The 26,123-nt window shown below is 43.1% G+C and overlaps 1 protein-coding gene across 1 annotated transcript in view; it reads left to right on the plus strand.

The window, feature by feature from the left end:
• The first annotated feature begins 3,510 nt into the window (after positions 1-3,510).
• Positions 3,511-26,123, plus strand: part of SCGN (secretagogin, EF-hand calcium binding protein) — a 28,463-nt gene continuing 5,850 nt past the window's right edge. The window contains exons 1-9 of the mRNA XM_063397845.1: positions 3,511-3,703; positions 4,286-4,356; positions 13,499-13,591; positions 14,160-14,249; positions 15,139-15,195; positions 16,063-16,140; positions 25,143-25,198; positions 25,837-25,882; positions 25,998-26,057. Of these exons, the coding sequence (XP_063253915.1) occupies positions 3,631-3,703; positions 4,286-4,356; positions 13,499-13,591; positions 14,160-14,249; positions 15,139-15,195; positions 16,063-16,140; positions 25,143-25,198; positions 25,837-25,882; positions 25,998-26,057 (624 nt within the window). The 5' untranslated portion in view covers positions 3,511-3,630. The remainder of the gene's footprint in view (positions 3,704-4,285; positions 4,357-13,498; positions 13,592-14,159; positions 14,250-15,138; positions 15,196-16,062; positions 16,141-25,142; positions 25,199-25,836; positions 25,883-25,997; positions 26,058-26,123) is intronic.

Consider the following 26,123-nt stretch of genomic DNA (forward strand, 5'->3'; position numbering starts at 1 on the left):
TCTGATACAAATCAGGGTCTGGGGAAAATGGGGCACACTGAGGACCCGGGCTGGGGCTCTCTGCAGGACCCATGCAGGACCCAAACCACCTTCACTGAGTGAAACACCTCAGTGAAGGATGAAATGCTGATGGCTGGTGTTGGCTTCCTCAGTATCTGCAGCCAGTGCAAAGCTGAAGGAAGCTGAAGCCATTTGATGAGGAAAATTATTTCCATTTAACATGTGTCTGCATGTATTTGGAATTTTCTTCTGTAAAGGCGAGGAGCAAAGTCATACCACAAATCCAAATATTTGGTTTGATTTTTTGTTCTCTAGTCTATTCATGGGAACCCAAATGTTTCATTTCACATCAATACTTTGAGTCAGGCCCAAAGAATGAGGCATTTGTCAGCTGCCCCTTATTTTTTTTTCCAGATCAGCCATCTGCACTTTTATCCATTTTCCCATTTACAGTTGCCTGATTAAGCCTTTCTACAAAGCTAGCTAAGGCTGGGGTTTGGCCACGAGCTTCTTATTTTGCTCTTTACTTGGAAATAATTGTCATTTATTAATTTATTATTGATATCAGTTAAATAAAATAGCATTGCTAGTGTCCTCAGCTGGAGGGTTCCTTGACCCAGACCAGGCAATGGTTGTGCAAATGCTTCCAGCCTCAAGGGACCTACTGAAGCACATTTATTTAAAAGCCAAGTGCATCTCTGGTCAGGATGAATACACTTGCTTTTTTTTTTTTTTTTTTTTTAGCTTTTCAAAACACAGATTTGAGCTCTTCAGCCTTGAACTTTACTGCACAGTGCAAAGCTGAAGCCAAAGTCCTTAATCAAAAGTGTTCATTACTTTTTAAAATACTGCCTACCTCTAACTCTTATTTATTCCTCTGCGGAAACAAGTCAAGGCAGAGTGGTTGCTGAGTTTGGTACATGAGTTGCACACACATCAGCTATCTTCAGTGTGTTGCTTTAATACTAATGCCAGTAGGTCCACAGTTTAATATCCTCCTCAAATTTACAGTGTTCCACAGAAAGTCCAGCTGGATAAGTGAAAGTTGTTCTGAGCTGTTCTCTGTTTAGTTTGTTTTTCTTCTCATTCAGACTTGACTCAGTCACCTAAAGCAATTGAAGAAGTTGAACATGTTTTAGGCAAGCAGTAGGATGGCCACATCATCTCTGCAGGCTGGGATTTACATGGTTCCAGTCACTTTGAGCTAAATTTTGCAATTCCACCCCTAAGAACCCTAAATCCATTTTGTGCAATACTTGAGGTGGGGCAGAGCAGCTAAGATGTTCATCTGTGGGGTGGCCCCTGTATCTATAGGGTATTTCAGTAGAGGGTGTTGTGGGGAGAGCACAGTCATAGCTCTGGTGCAAACAGAAGAAGAATCCATCATCTCTGCTCCTTTTCCCCCCTTTGCACGTATGCTGCTGTGTGAAATCAAAATATCTCTCTGCCAGCACTGAGAGTGCCTGGGATGACAAGGATGCTCAGTTGGATGGACACATGTCATCCACATCCTCATGCACAGGTAAAAATGAGCTCTTGTGAGAGCCCATTAAGCTTGAAGGTCCTTTTTTCTCTCCAAACTGGAACTGGTTTCACTGGACTTGTGTGAGATGCTGGATAAATACAGGTAGTTTAAACAAGGTGTCACTTCTTGCCTGCTCTTTCTCTTCTGAGAATATGGGGGAGAACCAGCTATGAGAAGCTCTTCTCAAAGTCCTGAGCTTTGCATCCAATCCCATAAAATCTCACTGTCTCCATCCCTACCAAATGGCAGGGTGCTTTCACTTGCAAAATATTTCAAAACATGGGTAGTGTTTCCTCTTGAGTTACTTTTGTTACAGATATTTTTTAGTAAGAAACCAGGTGTCGTGATCATTATACCCCGGGAACTTGTTGGTTATCAGCCATGGTGGTGGTTTCCAGAGCCAGGTTGGAAACCATGTTAGAAACTGTTCAACATCTCTTTCCTAAAAACCTGGATCAGTATGCTCTGTGCCTGGGGCAGATGGGCTTTGGGTCCTGGGAAGAGAGATGGGGCCAAAAAGTGACCTTCATGCCATGGGGCAGTGGCAGGTGACTTCATCCCACACAGGAGATCAGGCAGCTCCCATGAGGCGCGTGAGGCCACCACTGCCAGGGAGCCATGGTGGGAAACGCAGGGAAGAGGAGACTGAAGGAGGGGTTCCATGAGGGAGCCCTCAACCCAAAGCAACGCCCGACTTTTGGCAGTGAGGCAAGGACAGATGTTAGAGAAAACTGTGGAGTGACTCTGGTCTTGCCTACAAGGAACCTGGGCAGGTGTCCCCTAAAAATCTAGACTTCTCTGTGACACTACCTAATGAGTTCCTCTCCCATGCTGGGCTCAAGAGTTCCCCACTTGGGCGCAGTCAGAGAGTGCTTGTGGCTTTGCAGTTGCATTAAGATGTTGATGATAATTTTTCTGAGGTCCAAAGGTGATCCCAAGGCTGCTGTCCAAGGCTCAGTACAATCTCTGTAGTGAGATGTTCCAATGCTGCTGTTTAAACACATCAGCTTTACAGCATCTCCTTTTTCTTTACACACTGGAAAAGCTGGACCTTGCTGTGTTATCTATGTTGTGATCACCCTGAAAGAATTTCCTGAGTAAAAATACAACTGAGTTCTTCAGGGTTGTTGGTTTTTTAGGTTTTTTTCTCCCTCAGATCAAATAGGAACCTTCTCAGGCAAACATTAAATACTTTTTAAAAGCCTTTTCTGCTGTTTCTGAGAGCCTCTGTAAAGCAATCATTATGTGAATAAAAATTGAAATATGTATATGTTGAACCAAAGGCAAGCTAGAAAAAAACTGTCTTTAATGGTCTCAAAGGAGATAATAATGATTCTGGGAGAACATACAGAGACCAGCTCAGTCTCAGGTACCTGAAATCACTGCAGGTAAATACACAGGTGACATTCAAATCCAATCTACTCCCAAGCAAGGTCATCGTGAATGTAACGCTCTATCAGCACAGAGACCTTTAACCCCACGGTCTCTCCATTTGGTTAGTATTATTGGAGGAAGACAATGCGGTTTCTGTTCGTCTTCATGCTGTGGCTTTTCATTCCGGTGAGGGATACCCTCCCGATGGCTGGGAGGAATGAGAAGGTGAGAGAACTCTGCCTGCTGGTGCTCTGCTTTCACAAACCGAGGAACCGAGAGTTACAAGCTTTAGAAAACTCATTTTTCTCCCCTTAAACTCCACTACTTCTCTGAAGCCTCACATTTCCCTCAGCACTTCTGCCTTCGTTCGGGGAGGGCTGAAACTTTAAAGCTCCCTTGCAAGCGGCGCAGGGCTCTTCCGAAGGGGGGCTGCAGGGCCGGGCTGCTCCAGCGCACCTCGACGGCTGAGCCCGTCCTGCCACAGCCCGAGCGCACCCGGGAGGGATCCGGGCGGACGGGGGTCGGTGGGACGAGCCCCGGGAAGCGGAGACTGAGCCCCGGGAAGCGGAGACTGAGCCCCGGGAAGGGGGAGACTCCCCCCGCGACCCCCGTGGGGCCGCCCCCGGGGCGGGGCCGCCGCCCTGAAAGCCGGGCCGGGCGGCGGGGCCGGGGCAGAGGCTGCGCCGCCGGGTGAGGGTGAGGGCGAGGGCCGGGCCGCAGGAGGCAGCACCATGGAGAGCGGCGCCGACGGGCGCCTGGACGCCGCCGCCTTCCTCGGGGCCTGGCGGCGCTTCGATGCCGACGGCAAGTGGGGACACTCGTGGGGGCAGCCGGCTGAGGGGTGCGCGGGTGCCGGGCCGGCTGAGGGGTGCGCAGGGCTCTGTCCGGGCAGGGGCAGGGGGGCCGCCTGGGTGGGTGCCCCTCAGGCTGGGTGGGTGCAGTGAGGGTGCCTGGGGTGCTGCACATGGGGCCGTCATGTCCAAGCTTTGCCCCCGCGAGGTCCTGCAGGTGTTTTCGAGCCCCTCACCATTAATATCACACTTGTATATCACAGCTGTAAATCCTCCTTTTCACCCCCAAAGTTTTGCCTTTTCATCACTTCCCCGTTTCATCTGCTGCTCTCTCTTTTGGTCTCAGTTTGGGGATTTATTTTTGTTTCTGAAAAGTTTTTCCGTACGAAAAGCTCCGAAGGGAGCACTGCAGCTGTGCCCAGCCCTCACAGCAGTGAACAGATGAAGCTGAACAGGACATGGGGCTCCCCTGAGCGGGCAGGGCCCCCAGCTGGGATCCCACCCTGAAGCCTTGAGCTGCCTGCATGCAGCCCGTGACACGGTTCCTGGAACTTGGGAGTACCCCTGATTATTAATATATTTGCTTTTTATTTAGACAATGGTTACATAGAAGGGAAGGAGCTTGACGATTTTTTTCATCATCTCCTGGAGAAGCTGGGACCAGAGGTAAGTACTGTGCCATGTTAATTGTGCATCAGGTCCAAGCAAAAAAGTTATGCTGAGAGATGGTTTGTGTTTGTTGTTCCCTGCTTGCCGACTTCCTTAGCAATGCTGAGGTAAAGAGCTTTTCTCTTGGCAACAGGGTGGCATTTAAGAGCCTACAACAAGTGCAGTCAGCTGAGCAGTCTGATCAGTGGTTTCCAGCCCAACAGCTGCTGGTCAGGGGGAGATCACAGCTGGCACCAGCTGGCTGGCAGCGTGGAGAGAAAGTCATTTACTGTTGTTGAGTAGAAACAAGTGAAAAAGCACCGGCACACAGCCTGGATGGCTGAGCAGGAGGGCAATGTTCGTGGTTTATTTGTTCAAGCCTGTGCTGATTAGTTTTGTTAATATGATAGCTTTCTTTCCCAGGTCAATTTTTAACATATATACTGTCATTAATTTTAAATGGTGCTTGGGAAGGAGGCTTCTGTCTATATTGCCACAAATGGCTAAAAGCCAAATAAGAGTCCATTCTGTTGCTTCTAAGATCCAGACCCGGCTCTACACTGTTTCTGGGCTTCTCCCCTGGTTTTCTTTCCTGGTTTTGGCAGCACTTCCCCTCGCTCCTTGTCTGCATCTCCAAACAAACAGAAGTTGCACTACAATTTACAAGGGCTGCTTTCCCTGGCTCCAGGTTGTACCTTGCCTATGAGTGTCACCATCAGTGAAGGAGAAATCCAGCAGCTCGGGTCAGCACTCAGAAGTATACAAAGGATACAGTAATATTTCCACTACACAACATGTGCCCAGATAGGAAAAGGAGGAAATATCTTCCAAATGGAAGGAGAGAGTGTGCCAAAAACTAGAGGTGAAACAATTCCTTTAAGCAAAAAACTAATTAACAAAGAGAGAAAAGGTAGCTGATAAAAGGCATAAATTCATGAGTATCAAGTGTAAAATCAGAATTGTACTTAACAAGCCAATTAGTATTCTTGGATCTTTAGGGCTACAGTAAAAAAAAAATAGAAGCTGTGAGTTATTTTTCAAGCTTATTTTTATTTAATTAGCAAGTAAATTTGTATTGAAGTATTGGCAGTTTCTGCAGAAATGTCTTTCAGAGCGCGGATAGTTAGATGAACAGCTAAGCACGTAAAAAGGCTTCAAACAAATTTAAAAAAAGCAATAAGAATCTTTAAGGACACAGAAAAGCTGATTTAAAGAGAAACTATAAAGCTCATGATTGTTTACCCAGGAACAAAAGATGAAATTGGGAGCTCCTAGGCTTGGGATATTGAAACAGCAACACAAAACATGCTCAAACAAACTCAGTGACAACAAACATGAGATATCGAAGGAGACACCTAAAATGAGGCTGCAGAGCTCAATGCCACAATGGGTAGCTGAGGCAAGGGACCTCAAATTGGGGCTCTCTGGAGTGAGCTGATGGTGATAAAATCTGGGCTTGACCAGAGATCTCATGCTGAAGGCAGCTTCCTAAGGATGTGAGTCAAGAGAAACTCCAAGCCCCACTCTAGCCCCAACTGCCCTTGTGCATCCCTCACATGTGGTCTTGGGACAGCATCATGCCAGCTGAGTAGCAAACCTTGTGTGTTACAGCAGTTTTTGTGGTCTTGCTGATATCAGTGTGAGTTCTATTACATTGTGTCATTTATCAGCACACAGAACTTGCAAAATGAGGGTGTTCTAGCAGTGAACTTGCTGCTTTAAGAAATCAGTAATAGTTAACCCTGATCCAGTTTGCATGTCCTTTGCTTCTGGTATCTAAGTTTTGCCACTAAAAGAAATACTTTAACACAAATTGAATAGAGAAAGAACCAACTCCCTCTCTTCCTATTAAATAGAAGAAATAAGCTAATTCTGAAGGACAGTGCTCACTAACTTTCAGGGTGCTCAGACAGGCTCTCAAGTGCTTTTGGTTTTTTTCCCCTCTAGTCTTCTTGCCTGTTTTGGCAGTATTTCACTCTGGTAATATTAGGGATAAAATTACGTGGCAGGCTGCAGTCAGAGCAGGCTGTCTTTGTGGCAGAACACCCAAGGGGAGCTTTGTTCTGGGAGCCTGAGAGTAGTCCTCTGCCCACTCCCCTGGGTATGGGGGCCACTTGAGCACAAAGTTAAACACAGGTCCTTACTACCTTTGTACAATGAATTTGTCTAACAACACTGAGCCATTTTTCTCTTTTTCACATAATTTATATTGTACAGGTTTGTGATTGTGGCAGGAGGGGTAAGGGATCCCCTCTACATTGGTTTTACCATCCTACAGAAAGTGTCCTCTTGATAAAAGCAGTGAGCTGAGACTGAGCATCTCTCTGCTCTGCCACTTTTCTTGACCTTTACTTGTTTGGGCTTTTAATGTCTTTGTTTCCTTGCCCAATAAAAGGGGAAGACAGCAATACACTGGCACAACTTACAGATGTGTCACAAGGATTAATTAGTGACTGCATCTGAAGTGCTACACAAGTGATAAATAATGTTATCAGCACTGCTAGTTGTCTCTGCTTGAATAGAGAATGGCTTCATAATTATATTTTTTCAGCCTGTATTCTCTAAGCTGTTATTTTTCTTAATGACCGCTGTGGCCCTTCAGCTCTGTTTTTCTTCCCAGTTACTCTGCAGCATCCCCAGCTGACATTAAATGCCAAGGATGGGAGCAGCTGGGAAAACAATGCAAAAATGATCCTGTTGGGAAGCTGAGACACAGCTCTTCCTGACAACTCTGAGCGAGGAAAGAAACTTGAAATAGCATCCACTGATGGAGGCCAATTCATTGTCTTTTATTGAACTATCAACAATTGCAGGGGGAAAGGGAAAACTTTGTAACAAAGGTAAACCTGTAGTAAACCAACCAAATCCCAGATACTGCTTCCTGTCTTCTCTTCCAGCAGTGGGTGATTGCTGGAGGCATTTGGACAATTCACAACACTCTATAACTTTTGTCCAGTCCCAAAATGGTCAGACAATTGAGCTAGATGGTTGTTGTAGGTCCCTTCCAACTGGAATATTCTATTCTAGTCTAGTTTAGTCTAGTCTATCCCAGTCCTAAGAAAATCCCTTCAGTTTCGAGGTGTGTGTAATCCTCTTGCCAGCATTATATTTTCGAGTTGCTGGTGTATCCACCTGTTTGTCTTTCCAATGCTGTGACTTCTCTCTAACCATTTGAGCCTCCAGCTTCCAACCTGCTATTGCATGGCTGCTGTGAGCTGCCTGGGCTCTCTTCTGCTTTTTCATAACTCTCTTCTACACTATGGCACCTCTTTCCATGCATTTTCTAAAAGTTTTTCTACTGAAGTGAAAGCCCAGTGGAAAGGACAGTTTCTTTCAGCATCAAATAAGTAATTTTATCAGAACAGAAACTACAGCTCCTGCATTTCTGTCTTATATTCCTGTACATCTTTTTTGTGTATCAAGATCATTAAGGATTTTCCTTGCTTGCTCTTTCCTATGGTTTTAACGAAGCTCTGTGTATATTCTCATAATAATGAGATATGAGTTTTATAGAGGAATGGCTATAAATTTTGGGGTTGGATTACTGAAAATTTCCATAAAACCAATGATGTCTGGGCAGATATGGAGAGAAATGCACATTGCCATTGGGCTTTCTCAGAAAGGTATTTCACTTTGCTTAAATTATACTTAAATTAGGTAGAGAGCTTTCAGATAAAGGATGATTACCTTCATCTAACTATGTGTAGGAGACCACAACAACTGTTGAAGCATAAATTTGATCAGACAAGACGGGTATTAGCCTTGTTTAAATCCCTCCTGCCTGAAAACCACATGGATAGTTATGGCTGGGAGAGACTGAAGTTAATCCTCTGGAGCTCACTCTGAGCGGCCATTAAGGATTTGTCTTTGCTTTTTACTTCCAAAGAATAGAAGCAACCTCCAGTTACTCTTGCACTTCATCCTTGCCTTGCATACTGCATTGTCTGTCTAAGCAATATGTATAATTTAGCATGGTCAGGAATGCAACAGCTAGTCAAACAAAGTTTAATGGCCAAAGTATCAGTCAGCCTCAAAGCCATCCAAGACAGGCTTCCCCTGTGCTTTACCACCCCGAGAGACCTAGAGGTCAATGGTGACCAGCTGGTGAACGGCAAGAAGACCTCTAGCAGAAACCAATCAGCTTGCATCCAGAATATTTCAGAATTCTAATCCCCAGCCAGGCAATCCTGGCTCTTTAAATATTAGGAATAAATTCTTTCCTGTCAGGGTGGAGAGGCCCTGGAACAGGTTGCCCAAAGAAGCTGTGGATGCCCTATCCCTGGAACTGTTTAGGTTGGATGAGGCTTTGAGCAACCTGCTCTAGGGAAAAATGTTGGAACTGGATGATCTTTGAGGTTCCTCTCAACCCAAACCATTCTATCATTCTGTCTATTGCAAAATGCAGTTATCTTTTTAGGTGTGGCTTTCATCATCCTTGATTACCCTGACCAGCTCCTAATCCTGTTCCTCTACATTAAGGCATGGAAGTGCCTCGAGGTATTTCTTGACGCAAACTCAACATACCCATGGTAAAAACGACCCAATGATTTCATCACCCAAATGCACACCAAACAGCTTTTAGGCTAGCTGAGAGGAGAGAACAAAGAACTGTCCAAAACCTAACCACAAAACCTTGATTGCACAAGGAAGGCTGTAGTAGCCTTTGCTGCATACTGGTGTCTACCACAGGAAAAAAAGCTTTCCCACATTTGTGCTGATGAGAAGTAATAAAGAAACCAAAAATGCAATGCAAGATGACAGGGTAAGTGTTCATTCACTGTCACCTGCAAGAGTACAGTAAATCCTAGTCAAAAATCCTAACCAAAGTACAGGCCAAATTCTCAAGTGATAGCACAGAAGTTAAATGAGCAAGATTAGCCCAAAGGAGAAATTTGCCCTGGATATGTGGATGATATCCCACAATTATGCGGGCAATCCAACCTACAACTGCACAGAGGGAATAAAGTCATTCATGAGATTAGTTTTCACAATGAAGAAATATTTGGCCCAAAAATGAAAAGTTCTTCTTCTACAGTCAAAGTGTGAATTACTGAGGTCTCTCATCTGGTCCTTGCTGGCCTCATATCTGTACTGCATAGCTTTTGGCACAATAATAGTCGTTGATTTTGTTTTCCAGCTCTCCTTGGCAGACACAATTTATTTTCATAGATCTTGTAGGAATTTGATATCTGTGGGACCCTTGGCCTTTCTCTCATATTGGGCTGAAACACTAGAAGACACATAAGTAAGCCATCATTTTCAGAAAAATCCCCAGTTTTTTTTCAAGAAACAGGGTACAATAGTCACTTAAATGTAGTTTCATCTTTTTTTATACCCTAATCAATATAGTGGCTTGCTTCTAAAAGCATGTCAAGAAGGAAAAATAAATCAGTTTATTACAGGATTTTCTTGACGAGCAGGAATTAAATGAGACATCCCATTTCATCAAGTCAGGAAGGCTCTGCAGTGTTCCGTACATTCGCTTTTTGCCCCCCAAACCAAGTGACTCATAGTTGTGTTTTCATCAAGGCAAAATTCTGCCAAGTGCATGAATCTCTTAGGAGAGAGATTTAATTAGTCAGCATAAAGCAAAGAGTGCAACAATATAAAAGGACTGGATTAACCAAGAAGACTGATTACAGCCAGGTGTCCAAACAATCATAACTAGCCATGCCAAAGAAATTAAACACTGTAGAAATTTAAAAAATATGTGATCATGCTCTTTCTGTGATTACAAACACTATTAAAAACCAGATAACCTTTGTGATGCTACAAATACTGCTAAAGGGTTTTCACAAAAGGGAAGATGGACGCTGGACATGGAAAGGAGAAAGCAGAAAGCAGGAAATTCATTTGCTATGGCAACTTGAAGCACAGAAGATTTTCTCTATAAAACTCTGTGGAAGAATATCTGTAGTAAGAAATTTACTTGTTAACTGAAAGATATGTGAACAAAGTCACAGCAATATTTTAAACTGTGTTCTTTTATGAGAATAAAAATGACACAGCCTTCTCCTCATGGTAAGTAGTAAAGATTTCTTTCCTGGCTGCAGTGAGAACAAGCAGCAGCCCTTAGAAACCACACATCATCCACAAAGTCAGGGAGGTGATGCACCAGGGAAAACAAAGAATTACGAGAAGCTTCTCTGTACAGAGTGGCTGGAAAGGATGCAAGAGCATTCACTTAAGCCCTCACAAAAGGGAAAGCTTTGCAGACCTTTGAAACTGGTTAAGGATCTGTTGCTTGAGACAGGTAACATAATCAAGACAGCATTTTCTGATAAAGAAAGATGTGCTCAGCTGCAGATATTTACTTGCTGCAATGCCATTTCCTCCTGTTCCATCTTATGAGACGAGAGGCACATTTTTGTATGCTGCTATTTGTTAATCATGGTTTCACCCAGCAGGCAGCCCCACACAGCCACTCACCCGCTCACTCGCTCCCCAGTGAAATGGGAGAAGGAGTCAGAAAAATAAAGTGAGAAAACTCATGAGTTGAGATAAAAATGTTTTAATAGATAAAGCAAAACCTAAGGGAACAAGCCAAGGCAAAACAAATAATTCATTCACCACTTGCCATTGGCAGACAGCTGTTCAGCCATGTCCAGGAAAGCAAAGTTCCATCATGCTGACTTCAGAAGACAAACACCACACTCCAAATGTCTTCCTTTTCTCCTTCTTCCCCCGCCTCCATATGCTGAGCACCACGGTATGCTGTACCTTTTGGGTCACTTGGGGTCAGCTGTCCTGGCTGTGTCCCCTCCCAACTTCTTGTACAGGCAGCCCCAGCCTCTTTGTTGGTGGGGTGAGGTGAGTCTTCAGATTATGTCCTTGCTTGGACAAGGGGAATGGATCAGGCAGATTATGAGGTTTTTCCAACTTTTTAAATATTTTTAGAATGGAAAGGAAAATAGAACAAGCAATTTTTTGCACCACCAGTAGGTCAATCTTGAAAACCAGGTCTCCCAACCTTAGTTTCCATTTGGAATGTCTTATTTGATCTGTTGGGTTTTTTTTTCCAGTCTTCTGGGATTTTTTTGGTAAAGAGAAAGATCCCCTTTGAAACCTAATGATCATAACATGAGGTATATTGTTCTTACTGTAAACATTTTTAATAGAGAAATAATTTTGTCTATAACATGCATCTTGAGAAAGTCAGTTTGTATTTTATTATTTCATTCTTTGTGAGTAAAGGCTGAGTTTTCGTAGAACTATTACCAGTTGTGTTTCATAAGTAGAATATTTATGAAGAGAGAAAGATAGTCCAAATTGAAAAATCCACTGTAGTGTAAACCCTCAGACTAACAGTTTTTGAAGTGGTGTAAATATTGTAAGTATTCCAAGCATTTACTTGATGTATCCCATAGTTTAAATCAGTTCATGAAAAGAAGGAGGCTGTCCTATTTTTAAGCAGGTAACAATGTCCCTGCCACAGAAAGCTCAGTGAAGTAGTGGTGAATAGCTACCACCAAGTTGAGCAATAAGCGTTTTAACAAATGACTACTTTGAAATGCACAGCACACTTTTCAAATATCAGCTGATATTATCATTTTGGAAATAACTCATCCTACTGGGCACAGAGGAGGATCATTTCACACTTTGCAAGCCTACTGAAGCTGCAAACTGATGGGCTCACCTAACTCCTGGGAGGTGTCTCAAAGTGTCAAGGTGCTGTCAAAAGGCAATTTAAATAGCATAAGGGTGAGTTATAATGCCAAGGGGAAAAAACCCCAAAGTGTGTGTTCAGTGATGTGCTGTGCCCTCAATATCCAAGCCCACAGGACTTTCTGGACATCTCCATGGGAAAGGAGGATACTGCAGCCATGCCCTGCGACCCACTCAGCCACTCCTCCTCAGGCCTGCCATCTTGGGTGCATCCCAGTGGGGATCACTGCTTGGTGTTTCATCCCCAAACTGAGAGCTGCCACCCTTGGTGTTTTACAGCAAGGATGCACCCCAAGGGCTGCACTGTGTGGAGCTGTGCACTGGGTAAATTGGGGAAAGTCACTCATGGTCTTGTGTCACAGTAATAAAAAATGGAGTGTACCACCTAATGCAGCTTCAATAGCAGCTGGAAAGAATGAGAAACTGGATTCGAAGACCCAAGAAGGTATAGCTGTAGTCTCACATCCACCTGGTTGTAGAGATGATAAAAACTTTGAACGACTCTTATTTAGGGATTGGGAAGAAGTTAATTTATTGTCTTGTAAAAATTTCTACAAAGGTATGCCCCTATCCTGGGTGGGTTATCCTTCTCCCTTCCTTCCCTCCCCTCCCAGAGAGGGCCACCTCCCACACGACTGGGAGAGAAACCAGGACAGTGTGAGTGCTGAGGGTAATATAGGACTTAATTGCTTAGGAAAGATTAACTAGGTGAGCTTCCCAGTCCAGCCATAAAGCTCACATGACCAAAATCCTTTTCACATGGTGAGGAAATTGTATTTTGTGTAGTCCGGTCAGAGTGGTCACCCTTATAGTTTCTGCTAAAGAAACTGTGCCTGATGAACCTAAGCATTGTATTTTACCTGTCACAGCAATGCCTGTCAAAACACATAACCTGACAAGTCTGGAGAACTCCTAGCTATGTATAAATCAATTACCGGCTTCAGCAGATACAAAGGGAATGTCAATTGCTTGGATTTCTGTGCTGTTAACCTAGAAACACTGACAGGGCTTGGTGCCAGGTCTTAAATCAGCTGACAGGCAATAATAAGCAACAATCTAGTTCCACTGATACCTTTCAAGGCTGATGATCTAATGAACTGCAGAGATGTCATTCAAGGATAAGGATATCTTCCTGAAAAACACAAGCTGAAAACAAGCAGGATGGAAACTGCTGTAACACACCCTTGAGCAAAACCAAACCCCAGTGATACATAATGGGAACAGTTGGCTAAAGAAGCAGGTGTCACTGAAATATTTTGGGGTTTCCAAAAACTGATCTTCTGACTGAAAGCTTAGTAGCTGCAAAGGTATGCATAGGACTTATTTCCAAAACTTCATCCACAGTGGTGAGTCCGTGGGCTTTTAAAAGCATTACACTGAACTGTAAGAATGCAATGATCCTGGTGATTATCTGTGAGTGAGGAGAGATTTCTTCCAGGAGGGCCTCCTGGTGGCCTCAGCAATTTTCATGCATTTGTTGTTTTCCTCATGGCAGAGCACCATCACAGAAGAAGAAGTTCAGAGGATGAAGGAGCAATTCATGTCTGTCTATGATGTCACCACAGATGGACGCTTGCAAATCCAGGAGGTATCTCTGCCCAACCCCAGCCCAGGATTTCTTTTTTAGGAGGATAGAGAATTAGAAGAGACTTTTTATAGCGTCTGTAGCAGTAGGACAAGGGGTAGTGGTTTTAAACTGAAAGGGGGTAGATTAAGGAAGACTATTTTTTAATTAAGGTGGTGAAGGACTGGAAGGGGTTGCCCAGGCAGTTGGTTGATGCTCCAGCCCTAGAAACATCAAAGGTCAGGTTGGATGGGGCTCTGAACAACCTAGTCTAGGTGAAGAAGTGCCTGCCCGTTGCAGGGAAGATGGATTGGATGACCTTTAAAGGTCCCTTCCAACCCAAACCATTCTGTGATTAAGACCTAGAGCAGACTGGGGGGATCTGGAAGATAGAGCCTGGGTGTAGAGGAGGTGACTCACAGAATATTACATTGGCCAGATCCTTTGGTCTGGAGTTTATTTCCAAGGGAGAAACATGCCAAACCAATTTTCACATATTGGGTCAGCAGCTACTCAAGTTTTTTCTTTTCTTTACTTTCATGATGTGGGTTTGTTTTTCATTGTGGGGATTTTTAAATGTTTTTTTATCCAGCTTGCAAATATGATCTTGCCGGATGATGAGAACTTCCTTCTGCTTTTTCGACGGGAAACTCCCTTGGACAACAGCGTGGAATTCATGCGGGTCTGTATCTCCACACTGCCTCCTCCCCCATGCACAGCACCAGCTTCTTCAACACCAACCCTTCTGTCCTCTGTAAAACACAGCTTGGGAAATAAATGGGTATTGTGGAAGCAAAACCTGTTCTGACCTGTTCAAGTAGAGAAGGTTTTACATTATTTACACCAGCAAACCAGAGGAGTGGTATCTAGGATTGGACCAAGGGTATCCAGAGAACTCATTACATTTCACAAACACTCTCAGCCACCTATCAGTCATGCCACTACAAACAAAATGTCTGCACTCATCAATTCATCCCTGCAGATCCTCACTTGAAATGCAGAATAGACCAAGACAGCAGAGCAGGCACATTTTAAGCACCATTTTATCCTGAAACATTAGATTTTTAGGGCATGAAGAGGAAACCAACATAAGCTGGGTCAACAAGCCCATAGAACTTTGCCCAGTCTTCCTCTGATCTCTGCCCCTGAGTATACAAATATGGAATTTCAACTTTTCCAAGAGTGCATGAGGTTAGTTTTATATCACATACAAGCTGGGGGCTTCTGCAGATCAATGGCCTATTGTGTATGGCCTTGACTCAGAGCAATAAAAGAAGCTGCATGTACAAATTAGGTAAGAAATGTAAACAGTTTCTTAGTATTGTCTTTCTTTTATAGATAGTGTGTCTGCATTAAACATGTGATAGCAGCATGTAGCATGTACAGCATCCAAGTGTGAGTAAGAGCTATTGTGTGAAAAGTTTATTTTATTTCATCTCCAATTAATTAAATGTTGGCTAATGCACCAACTTGCTCATTATGGAAGTTCTGCTTTGAATCCTTACAATCTATCACCAAGCAGATGAGTAACTGCAATATTTATGTGCTCACATCAATCTATCCCTGTTCAGATCTGGCGCAGTTACGATGCTGACAGCAGCGGATTTATTTCGGCCAGTGAACTCAAAGTAAGTTATTCTAACAAATCTCTTTGAGCTTGACCTACAGCTCACTGATGCCAATGGGAGCCCTTCCATCAGCTTTACCAATTTGCTGTCCTTTTGTGTGATTGACAAATGACCTTTCTGTGTTGTTCATAGAGAGTTTAAGCACTTGTGCCAGACTTGTGCCTTCTGGCATGGTCTCAGGGGCCCTGCAGGAGGGAGGATGGTTTGCTGTTGCCCTCGAAGTTTTGCTTCCCCCTAGCCTTGTCCCATGATCTGAGGCATCCAGTGAGCTCCACAAGCACTGCCTCACCTTGGCTTTGCACATGTGCTTCTCCCAGCTAAACAGAGCCATGGTGTTTTATTAAAGGGATTTCTTCACAATCGCACAAACACTGATTTCTCATTAAAGCTCAGGCGATTGAGGCAAGAGCCTGTTCAGAAAGCATAACTTAAACACTTTAAGCCAGCAATCACAAAAGTCCATCCCTGGGCTGCACATCCTCTACTGAAGTCTCAGTGTGTGGCTTCAGCCTGTGTTCCAGTAAAGATGTAAGAGGAGAATTGAGTGTTTTACTGAATGGCAAATATTTTTGTTTGAGATCAATTAGCAAATACTGCAGGACTTATGTTGTCTTTTGCTTATTTTGTGAGTCTATTAGGTATCACTCCAGTATGCCTATTCTGGGGAAATTTAATTACTGTCTAATTTATTTTAAAAAAACACATTTCAGCTAAAAAAAAATTGAACTTTGTCAAACTGAAGACACTAGTACTAACCAGGAATGTGAAACTAGATTTGTGTAACCCTGCTGAATTTGATTTGAATTTCCTACTGTTATTTCTTGAATTTACTCTAGAGAGTAAAATTTCTCTCTTTTCTTACTACAGGATTTCCTGCGAGATCTCTTTCTGCAACATAACAAGATGGTTGCTGAAGTAAAGCTGGAAGAATATACTGATACCATGGTAAGAAAAGATAGAATTAATATTGTTTAGATCAGAGTACAGCCTAAAATCTGCTTTAGGGTCAATGTCTGCAGGGCCATAAAAGCCCTCTTAGAAGGTGTGTTGTACATCCCTGGGAGGAGTTAGCCCACAGTGCTGCCAACAGTTCTTTGCACTGGACATCAGCTGTGAATACATTTCAAATAGTTTTGCTGTGAGTTGAACAATTTCCTATGAGAAAAGAGCTCAGCTTTACACCAAAGCAGGCTGAGCTCTAAACCCCTTCAAGTATAGGTGAGGTGCATCCTTCTTCAGGGTATGTTCAGCCTCAGCCAGATCTCCAGCTCATTCACTTCCTCCTTTCCTCTCTTACTCCTAGAAAATCCTTTTGCTCCCAAGACATGCAGGTATCTGGCTTTTCTGCTCTGCAAAGCCCAGCAAGACTTGCTGGCTCCCTGCTGCTTCCCTGAAAGACTGAGAGATTGAAAGTTTCAATTCTCCACCTGGCTTATCACAATATAGCTTTTATACTGCAATCAACAACATAGTATTTGGTGTGGGTTTAGTCACCTGGATTTCAGAGCAACTTATTATATCTGAACATCTAAAAGCAAGAAAAGAAGGGGAAAAAAAATCTCATTTCTGGATGTCATTCTCAAGGGTATAATTTGAATTCCACTAGCAGACATCTATCACTGCAATTTTCTAAATGGTTTTCAGATAGAACTGCCTTGTTTCTTGGCACAAAATCTGTTTGTACCTAAAAACCAGCTTGGTGTGCAAGCAAAAAAAGAGCTGCCCACATATTTTGCAATACCATGTTATGTATGTGTGATGTGTGTGTGCCTAGAAATGTGACCCTTTGGAGAAATGTGAGAAACTGTACTGTTACAGAAGAGTATATATAACATATAAAAATATGTTTTCCATATTTATAAGACAGTGAAGAGAGAGGAATGCCAGCTGCAGAAATTAATTTCCAACTGGCAGAGTTTGAAAACAAAAAACGCCCAGAAGTCACAGCTAAGACAAAATCTTTCTGGTAGGATTTGCTGGTAAAAAGTATCTTTCATTCTGCTCCATTAAGATTTACATCCCTGGTGCTCAGTCTCTGATCAGGTGTTGGGGGATAGGCAATCTGAAGCTTGTAGGCAGTGGGTGGTTCCTTTCCTCCATCTCCTTTCCCTTCCCTTTAATTTCCCAAGAAACATCTGAGATTCTCCTACCCCAAAGCAGCTAGGTATCAATGCAGCCCAGGGCAGAGAGCCAGGAGGTTTGGTTTCTGCTCCCATGGTTTCTTGTAGAAGGGCTTTGTATCTCCAGAGAGGCAGCCTAATCTCTACGTTAGAAGATAAGATTTGATCTGGGAAAAGGGATGCTTTGTATATCTAGGGAAATCTATGATCTGAAATGCAAATCTGGCTCCTGAGGACAAGGGTTTTCCAAGCTGCAGTGTCAAAAGAATCAGGGATGTTAATGGTTATTAGAAAATGAGAATATGGCAGATGATTATTTTTCCTTGCAATTCTTTTCTCTAAGCTAAGAAGATTGAGAATGTTTATAAACATACCTGATCCCAAAAGCAAAGGCAGGGTGTGAAATTGCCACAGGCATAATCTTATCCTATGATATCCTGGAATAAAATAGAGGATATGAATTCTGTATGTAACAGCAAATTATCCTACAGCATCAGATACACTCTGCAAAAGATTGCATTGGAAGTTATCTGAAGTAAGAAGGCAAAATTTCAAGGAGGGAAGAAAGACTCAGCCTTACATTTGCAGGGCTGGATTAAAGAGGGAAAAGTGACTTCAAAGTTTGATGTCAAGGCCCATCAGGGTAATGGCAACACTTCACTTCCTCTCTCTCCTTTCCCACATGGAGTGAGAGGCTGGTGGAGTGCAGAGTCCCATTGCCACTGGACTCTGCCACCATCACCACTGTTTAGGATAAATGGATCAGTGGCCCATCCATTTTTTCCCTGACAACAGACTTTCTGTTATATCTTTGACAACCAGCAACAGTGATTCCTTTTCTGCAGATTGGACATACTTGTATTTCTCTCCCCTATTGCCTTGCTCCCACCTTTTTATCTTTTTAGAGCACAGAGTCCTTGGGAGCAGGAGCTTATTCTGCTGCACACAACTACAGGGTCTCACAGAGTGGCCCATATATCCAGCTCAGGGCTTTCAAGGGCCAATGTGATTATTGTTCAGTTGAAATAAACTGTGTCCCAAGGAGCTGTAAACCCATCTGTCTCCACAGGCATATACAGATCTCTGCCCTTTTTTCTGTGCATGCACAGCTGGCTGCACACATCTTAAGCAGCTACTGATATCCTGAGTGGACCCTAGGGCCTTCTGGAGTTAGAGATAAAGGGAAAAAGGCAAAACTATAATTTTAAAAAAGCTAGCCCAGGCTAGAGGGGGTAAAAAAGGCAGCATTTTATGGTTCTGTGCTGGGTATTTGCAGTTCATGACAAGTGTGAGCAGATATCGTATCAACCAACCAGGCATGCTAAATTCTTTCCCCTTGTGCTGCTATGAATGATCTCATACCACATTAAAAAAAATGCTGAGAAGAGGGAGAGCATATTTCTTTCAGAAGAGATTGGTCGTCTCTGGAAAGGAACATCACTTTATCAGGTTGCTTAGCAGCGCTTCTTAAGAGGCTATTCTCTTTCCTTGTGACCTTGACATCCTTTCTTCAGAGAACACTGATATAGATCAAGGATTTGATGAACAAGTGATGAACTCCTATAAAGACAACAGGTAGTGAACACATTAGCATTGCACAAACTCTGTGAGTCTCCTAAATAAAATCTTAAAGAGCACTGAAGTCACTGGGGAAAATCAGAAAAGAACACTTGAGTTCTCAAGGCTCTTCATGAGGGAATTGAAGCCTCCTCAACAATGCTGTGTTGAGGAAGCCACTTTGTAGGTACTGTTCTTGGTTTTTTCCCATGCCTACATGGATACATATTTGTTTTAACAGTCATTAAGTGTGTATTAATAATTACTTACATGCACCTGCTTCTAATTCTGAGTCTGAAAACAATCTGTAGATTTGTTGCCTTCCCATGGACATTGACCAAGAGCTGTTGGCAGGGAGCAAGTGCTTGGAGGTTGAAGTGAAGCCTGGTATTGCTCTGAGCCTCCTGAGAAGAGGCCCCAGGGGTCCTGCCCCAGGGGTCCTGCCGTGTGTGCTTTGGGAGACAGAGTGAGCATAGCTGAAAATGGATGGAGGGTTCAAAGAGCATGGTGAGAATTTTCTGCCTTCCTAAATTAACACAGGCTGGAAAAATGAAGGCTAGCTCCCTTGATGCCTCACAATAAGGATACTGTGGATGACAACAGTAGAATTTTTCAATCCTTCCCACCTCCCCTCAGCCCCCCAGGTCAAGCTGTTAGTGGGTTTCCAGGTACTGGTAAACTTTCAGCTCAGAAATACTCATCTCACATATGCATTAGCAACATTTTTTTATGAGTGGCAGATTTCCTTACCTGTGCATGCACACAGCTGTGCACTTAAACAGAATATTGTAAATGCCAGGATAAGAACTAGATTTGAGATATAGCTTCTGATAGTCCACAGCTTCCCAGATAGCAGCATGTTACTTCTAGTTTGTAATCCCAACATCTACAAGCTGTATGCAGGGTAAGCTCATTTCTGAGTCAAACTTCAGCAATTTAAGTTATTTATTCTGTTGAAACAGTCACATATGCAACACTGATGTTCACTTTTTTCATTACCTTATATTGATAATATCAGATCGAGCATAAAAATTCCTTCAATCTGAGCATTATTATATTTCAGTAAAATGCAAAGGATAGTTCTTGTCCAGCCAGCATGCCATCTTTTCCTACCACAGGTTAATACTCTAGAGAAGGCAGTAATGTAAGTGCAGTGACTAATAACAAGTATTTGTCATGAATTACAGCATTTGAAAGCTTGTAGGTGGTGATGGCTGAGGATGAAATCTTAACCCCAGAGAAGTCAGAATAGATATTTTCCCAGCTATAATGACACCAGGGTTTTTCTGGGGTTACTTGCAAAGATTCTCCTGGGCACTGAGCTGTGTGCCCTGAGCACACAAGCCTGCAGCTGAAGGCTCCTCATCTATCTCAGTGCAAAGGGAAAGAGGTTGTCTTCTCCCTGAGAATGAGCTGTGTTCACAAGTATGCATGGTGGACTACCTGTATTGTACACTGGGGGGATTTCTGGTGCTTTTGTGGCTGCTGCCTGTGCCCTCTGCAAGGATAATGCCAGAGTTGCAGTATGGCTGTGAAAGCCTATCTGTGCTCAGTTCTGGTGCCAGTGTACTCATGAGGGTAAATAAAAGCCAGAGCACAGAAAATTCAGGTGATTTAAACCCTTAACTTCTTACTAGTCAAGCTAGCATATCTTTGTTAACAGTCTCCTATGACCACAAAACAAAAGGTGTAATAATGGAAAGACAAATATTTATTCTGTTGAAAAAAAGCCTAAACAGAATTTGTTATGTTTGTGAACACACTGAGCAAACTTCCCAAAGCTCTAGAAATAGCACAGGAGTAGAGCATAGCCTACAAGATTGGTTCCTAAGTGCAGTCTTTGCTCATCCCTTCTCCTCCTGGTAGTAGCCCATGCTGGCCTCTCTCCCAGGTGCTTGAGAGGACCCAAACAGCTGATGGACACAAATCTGCCTCCTGTGTCCCTTCTCAATTTAATGCTAGTGGTGCTGTCACCTCCAGTTTTGCACCACATTCGTGGTATAAGCCAAGGGAAATCCCATTTAGGTTCAAACTTCATTTCTGAAGATCAAAACCAACAGAATTCAGGAGCCTGCAGGCTTTTGAACACCCCAGGAGATAATGCCTTGGTTTCTCAGGAATCAAAACACTCTTAGAAATCCTGTGCTAAAGAATTTCCCTCTGTGACACAGGTGGTCTGGTTGGGCAGGACACTGAGCTTTTGTCCTGAGGGTAACTTGCTGGCCACTGGGCCCTCCTGCCACTCTGTAAATGCCTTTGTGAGCCCATTCTTCCCTAAAGAAAGAGGCCATAGGCAGTTCTGCAGCTTGGGCCGATGCCTGTCTTTATACAATAACTGTAATATACTGTCTTTATACAAAACCTGTAATATACTGTCTCAAAAACCTCTGTACTCCCTGGCCAACTTTTGTTTCAGCTGTTGGGCATAGGTGCACATGATATATATATTAAAATATATTTGTGATAGTAGGAGGTTAAGTAAAACTGACTCTCTCAGTGTCCCACTTTATTATACACAAAGAAAGAGAACCAGAGAAGGTATAAAAGCAGGTTTTAGTGAGTCTGCTGATCATAGAATTATTTATTTTGGTTGTTTACTTCTTTCCTTATCTCTGTCATGGAAAATAATTCAGATTTATATTGCTCTTCAGAGAATGTGTGTGTTTATCATATTGTGGTGTTTCAGTGGCCTTTACAACACTGGACTGAGAATGCAGAGGTATTTCCTTTGCTGAATTAAAAGCCGATGGCAGTTTTGGTTTTGCACTTTAAAAAAATGAAGATGTAACAACTTTTATTTGGAAACCAAGCTCTTCCATGTTCTCTGTCTGTCTCAGAGTGTCTCAGAGTACATTCAAACAAGCAGAGGGTGTGCCCTTGGTGCACTGCCATTAAAATGTCAGTGAATTAATTTGTGCAAACACTTTAAAACATGGGGTAACTTGACAGTAAAGGAAATGCATCATTTTATAAAGCATACTGCTAGATGCAACAGAGCTTTTAGTAAAACTGAGTGCTATTTAAACATGCCAGACCTTGTCCTTAACCACATTGAGATGTTTCATATCAGGCTGGCAGTGTAAATATACCTTTCAAGAGTGTAAACCAAAAATCCATCAAATTTAACATATCAAGATGGTGTGTGAAGGCAAAAGTTTAAATTAGAAACAACCTCATAACCATTTCAATTATCTGCTTCTCCCATGATATATGCTTTGTCATATGGGGTGGGTGCCTTCTGTCATTCTTTGTGTACTCATGCACACAATTAGCAGATCAGATCAAACACTTACATGCTTGAAACTTGAAAGTTTAATTAAAAAGTATTTCCCCAGGCTGCTCCCTGAGTAATGCAGCACATGATTGCCATGTAGTGGGTATGCATGAGCCCCACTTGTCCCAATAATAGGATTAGGTCTATCTTATTAGCTGTGGTACCTGAACTAATTCAGTGAACACTAGCCTTTCTTCCCTACATGTTTTCCATCTTTCATGTGTTAGTCATTGGGTTAGAATTAGCTTGGCCTTGCTCTTCCAGACAGACTTTTTTTCTTTCTGTTGGCTGGTATGGATGATCAAAATATTGCATGTGTTTGAAAATTGTATTCAGGGTAGTTGTGGCAGTTGTTTGATTTTCTAAAACCTCTCATAGAGAAAAACGCATCTGAATTTGAAGTCTAGGCGGAAGCACTGAATGTTAGTCTCAAGAGTAACTAAATCTCAGTAATTCAGAGATGCAGCAGAAATGGGAGAAAATAAAACACACTTTCAGGAGCTCAGAAACATCTAGGAGAATCCAAGTGAAGTACAAAGACTGCTAGAGGCAGTAAGTTTTATTCTGTTTTGGTAAGGATACTGTATTTTTGTATGAGCCAAAGACCACTGCCTTCAGCCAGAGCTGCCCTGACCTGGAAGCAGAGGTCCTGAGAGCTGGGCCCTGTGTTTCCCACCAAAAGCTGTCCTTTCTCAGGAAATGCAGTTCTGTCTCATCCCACCAGCTGCGCTGCTTTGGGGTGGGTTCTTATAGACCATGTGGGTAACTAATGCTCCTTGGCCTAAACCAAGGGATTTAGAGCGATATTTTCAAAAGCACTGAAGTTACTGTAGAGCCCAAGGACCATGGTAGTCCCACCACCCACATGCTGGTGCTTTCTCTAGCCATCTACTTGGAGGGGTCGTCTCCATAAGCTTCCTTTAGGCAGCATATTTTATAGTAATGATGTAAGATGGATGTAGCAAAGTCACCTGTGATGGAGAGTGTGCAGAAGCAAAGCAGTAGAGGTATTTCTCTCTCTCTTCAAACAACAGACAAAACCAGGTTAGGCATTGATGTTCCATTTGGAGAGAGGCTTTTAAAATATTATCTGGGGTTATGTATTTCTAGAAAGAATATTAATCATTTTCTATGACCTGCAAATAACTCCTTTATCAGCCAAGAGCTGAAGGCTTGGGTTAATCTCTCTGATGGCAGTGGAGGCTGTCAATGCAGGGATATTTCTCCCCTTGCTGGCACCAGCAAAGGCAGCTTCTGCTCCCATCTCTTCCTCTAGCCTTGTCCCACTGCTGCTCCAGCAGATACCAGGGAAAAGTGCCATATTGCTGTGGGAGACCTAAAGGAAGCACTATGCAAGAAGTTAGATCAGCTGGAAGGGACCAACTTGGACTGATGCAACCAGAGGGAATTCCTCAGGATGGCCTGGCAGCTTTATTTGTCTCCCCAGCTCTAGAGCAAAGGACAATTCAGAAGCCTTTCCTCTGTCATTTAATGGCTCTGCACAGAGCACATGTTTGGCAGAGGCCAGTTAAATGGGAAAATAGTTTTCTTTGTGCCACTGAACACCCACATGGCTCTCATGATGCCATTTTCCCAAATATCTCAGTATAGGTCTTCAGTCCTTCATAGGACTTTCATGCTGTCTTTCAGTGGGAGGAAGTGAGCCCATACCAAATGCCTCTTCAAAAATTCCACCCAAACCTCACAAATGTGAAATACTCAGAATAGTTAACGGTATAGAGTCTGTTGCAGAATCTCAGTCTAAATGTGGTGCAATAAAGGGTTACCAAGGACTTGCTGTCCTTGCTCCCCTTGAGCAATGGGCAGGGAAGAGGCAGCGCTGACAGAACCGGCAAAATCTCCCTGAGAAATGGCAGCTCTCCAGATGCTGCCTTTTCTCACATCATTATTAGGCTCTGCCCTGGCTCCGTTCCGGGGAATGGCTCAGGACATGCTGCTAGCTCCCACACATTCAGGCTATGTTATAGGGGATAATCCTGTCCCTCTGAGCTTTGTCAGATAGGGGCTGGTCCAGGCCTTCTCCAGCAGCTGTGCAATACACAAAAGATCTGTAGTGAACCAGTTACTCTGCAAAACCACTAAACAAGCAAATGTGATCTATCAAGGTAAGATTAATGCATATTCCTGAACTGAGTATTTGACATAGAAAGGTAATCTGTCATAGTGAAATATTCATATTCCCCCCGACATGATGTTGAATATATTTTTTCTAGAACTTTGAGCCATGACTTATTTAGGTTTGCAACTCATTAAGTTAATCCTCCCCACCCCTTTTTTTTTTGTAACAGACCCTTTTTTATGTCTTGAAGAGAAATACAGAACCAAATACAACAAATAAATATATATATTTTTTGTGATGGCTCATCAAAATTAATGCTATTCAGGAAAAGAAAAAGATTAAGTTTTGAATTCACATTTAATCTCTTGATGTTGGCAGCCTGAACCTTCTTCCAAGTGTTAGTGCATTCTAGCAACAGGCTGTGAGCCAAGCCAGCCCCATAGCTTTAGTGGTGTAAAATCCTGATCTGAGTTCTAATTAGAAAGTGGCATTTGCACCTCAGCTGCTCAGAAGCCACAGCAACAGTCAAAGGTAAGGATGGAGTCCAGGTGAAGTGTTTAGAATTTTCCCCCCTTTTCTGACATTTTTTTTCAGGGCCAAGGCAGTGTCAGTGTTTAGTTTCTGAAGGTCTTTTCTGCAGACCTGCTTTATCCCCACGTAAGGTGGGAAGGGAGTGGTACTGGTATTTGATAGCTTTGGGTTATTGCTGTCAGAAAGCTGGTGGGTTTTGCTGTTCCCTTGTGCCACCCTTGCACTTGGTGCTAGTACAGGATGCCATGCTGCCCAGGGTTTGGGTAAGTACCCTGAGCAAGCAGAGGGAAGGACACAGGGCAGAGCAAAATATATATTGGCTTTTTTTTGTATGTGTGTTCTCCTCATGGCCCATCTATTTTATCTCTGTTTTCTTGATTTATAGATGAAAATCTTTGATAAAAACAAAGATGGACGACTGGACCTGAATGACCTGGCAAGGTAGGATTTAATAATGTTTATGGGGTGTTTCAGCTCTCAATGGTAGATCCACACAAGGCGATGCTCTCCCTCTAGGGACCTGCAGTTAAATTCTACCTCCTTTGAATTAGATTTGCTCTGATCTCACCTCTCCAACACATGGTCCCTATTGCAATAATCTGAGAATCTAGAGCCAGTGATGGGAACAATGCCAGGATCTGTCTGTACAACATTCTGCCAGTCTTGGTGTACAGGCCAGTATTACTCTGTCTTTTACTTTTACAACCACCACGTCTCCCTCCAAGAGAGAGCCATAAATCACCTTCTTTAATGCAGCACAACAATCCAGTTACAAGTCTGGTTGCTCTTGCTTCAGAAGCTGACACCCTCTGTTGTGCAGGACCACCAGAAATGCTCTGGGAGAAGCAATGGTGCTAATAGCATGTCTGTGGTGAACCAAAGGGTGCCCTCTGTGCCCCATCAGACAGGAGGAAGATGTGTGTTCCCACAACAGCCCTCTGTAAATAACCCCACAGGCATTTTTCTCTTTTGTAGGCCTTTAATCTAACATGCCTTTGCTTTGCAAACAAGGAGAGCTCAGAATAGTTCATGTGCAGATGATAAAGCGAAAAGATCATAATTTAAATCTCTCTATTCAGGATTCTGGCACTCCAGGAAAATTTCCTTCTACAATTTAAGATGGATGTAAGTAGCACTAATTTTTGATACACTGATACTGTCTCTCTCAGCTAAGATAGCCTGGGCCCAAACTTGAAATTTTTGCTTTAATTTTTCATTTGTTTGTCCTCTCTGTACGCAGGCTTGCAGCACAGAAGAAAGGAGGAGAGATTTTGAGAAGATCTTTGCACACTATGACGTTGTGAGTCCCATGAGTCAGTTCATTCCCTTGCAGTTTGTAAATGACAGATTTAGCATGTGCTCCTGA

This window comes from Prinia subflava, chromosome 1 (assembly GCF_021018805.1).
Source record: "Prinia subflava isolate CZ2003 ecotype Zambia chromosome 1, Cam_Psub_1.2, whole genome shotgun sequence".
Classification (NCBI taxonomy): Eukaryota; Metazoa; Chordata; class Aves; order Passeriformes; family Cisticolidae; genus Prinia; species Prinia subflava.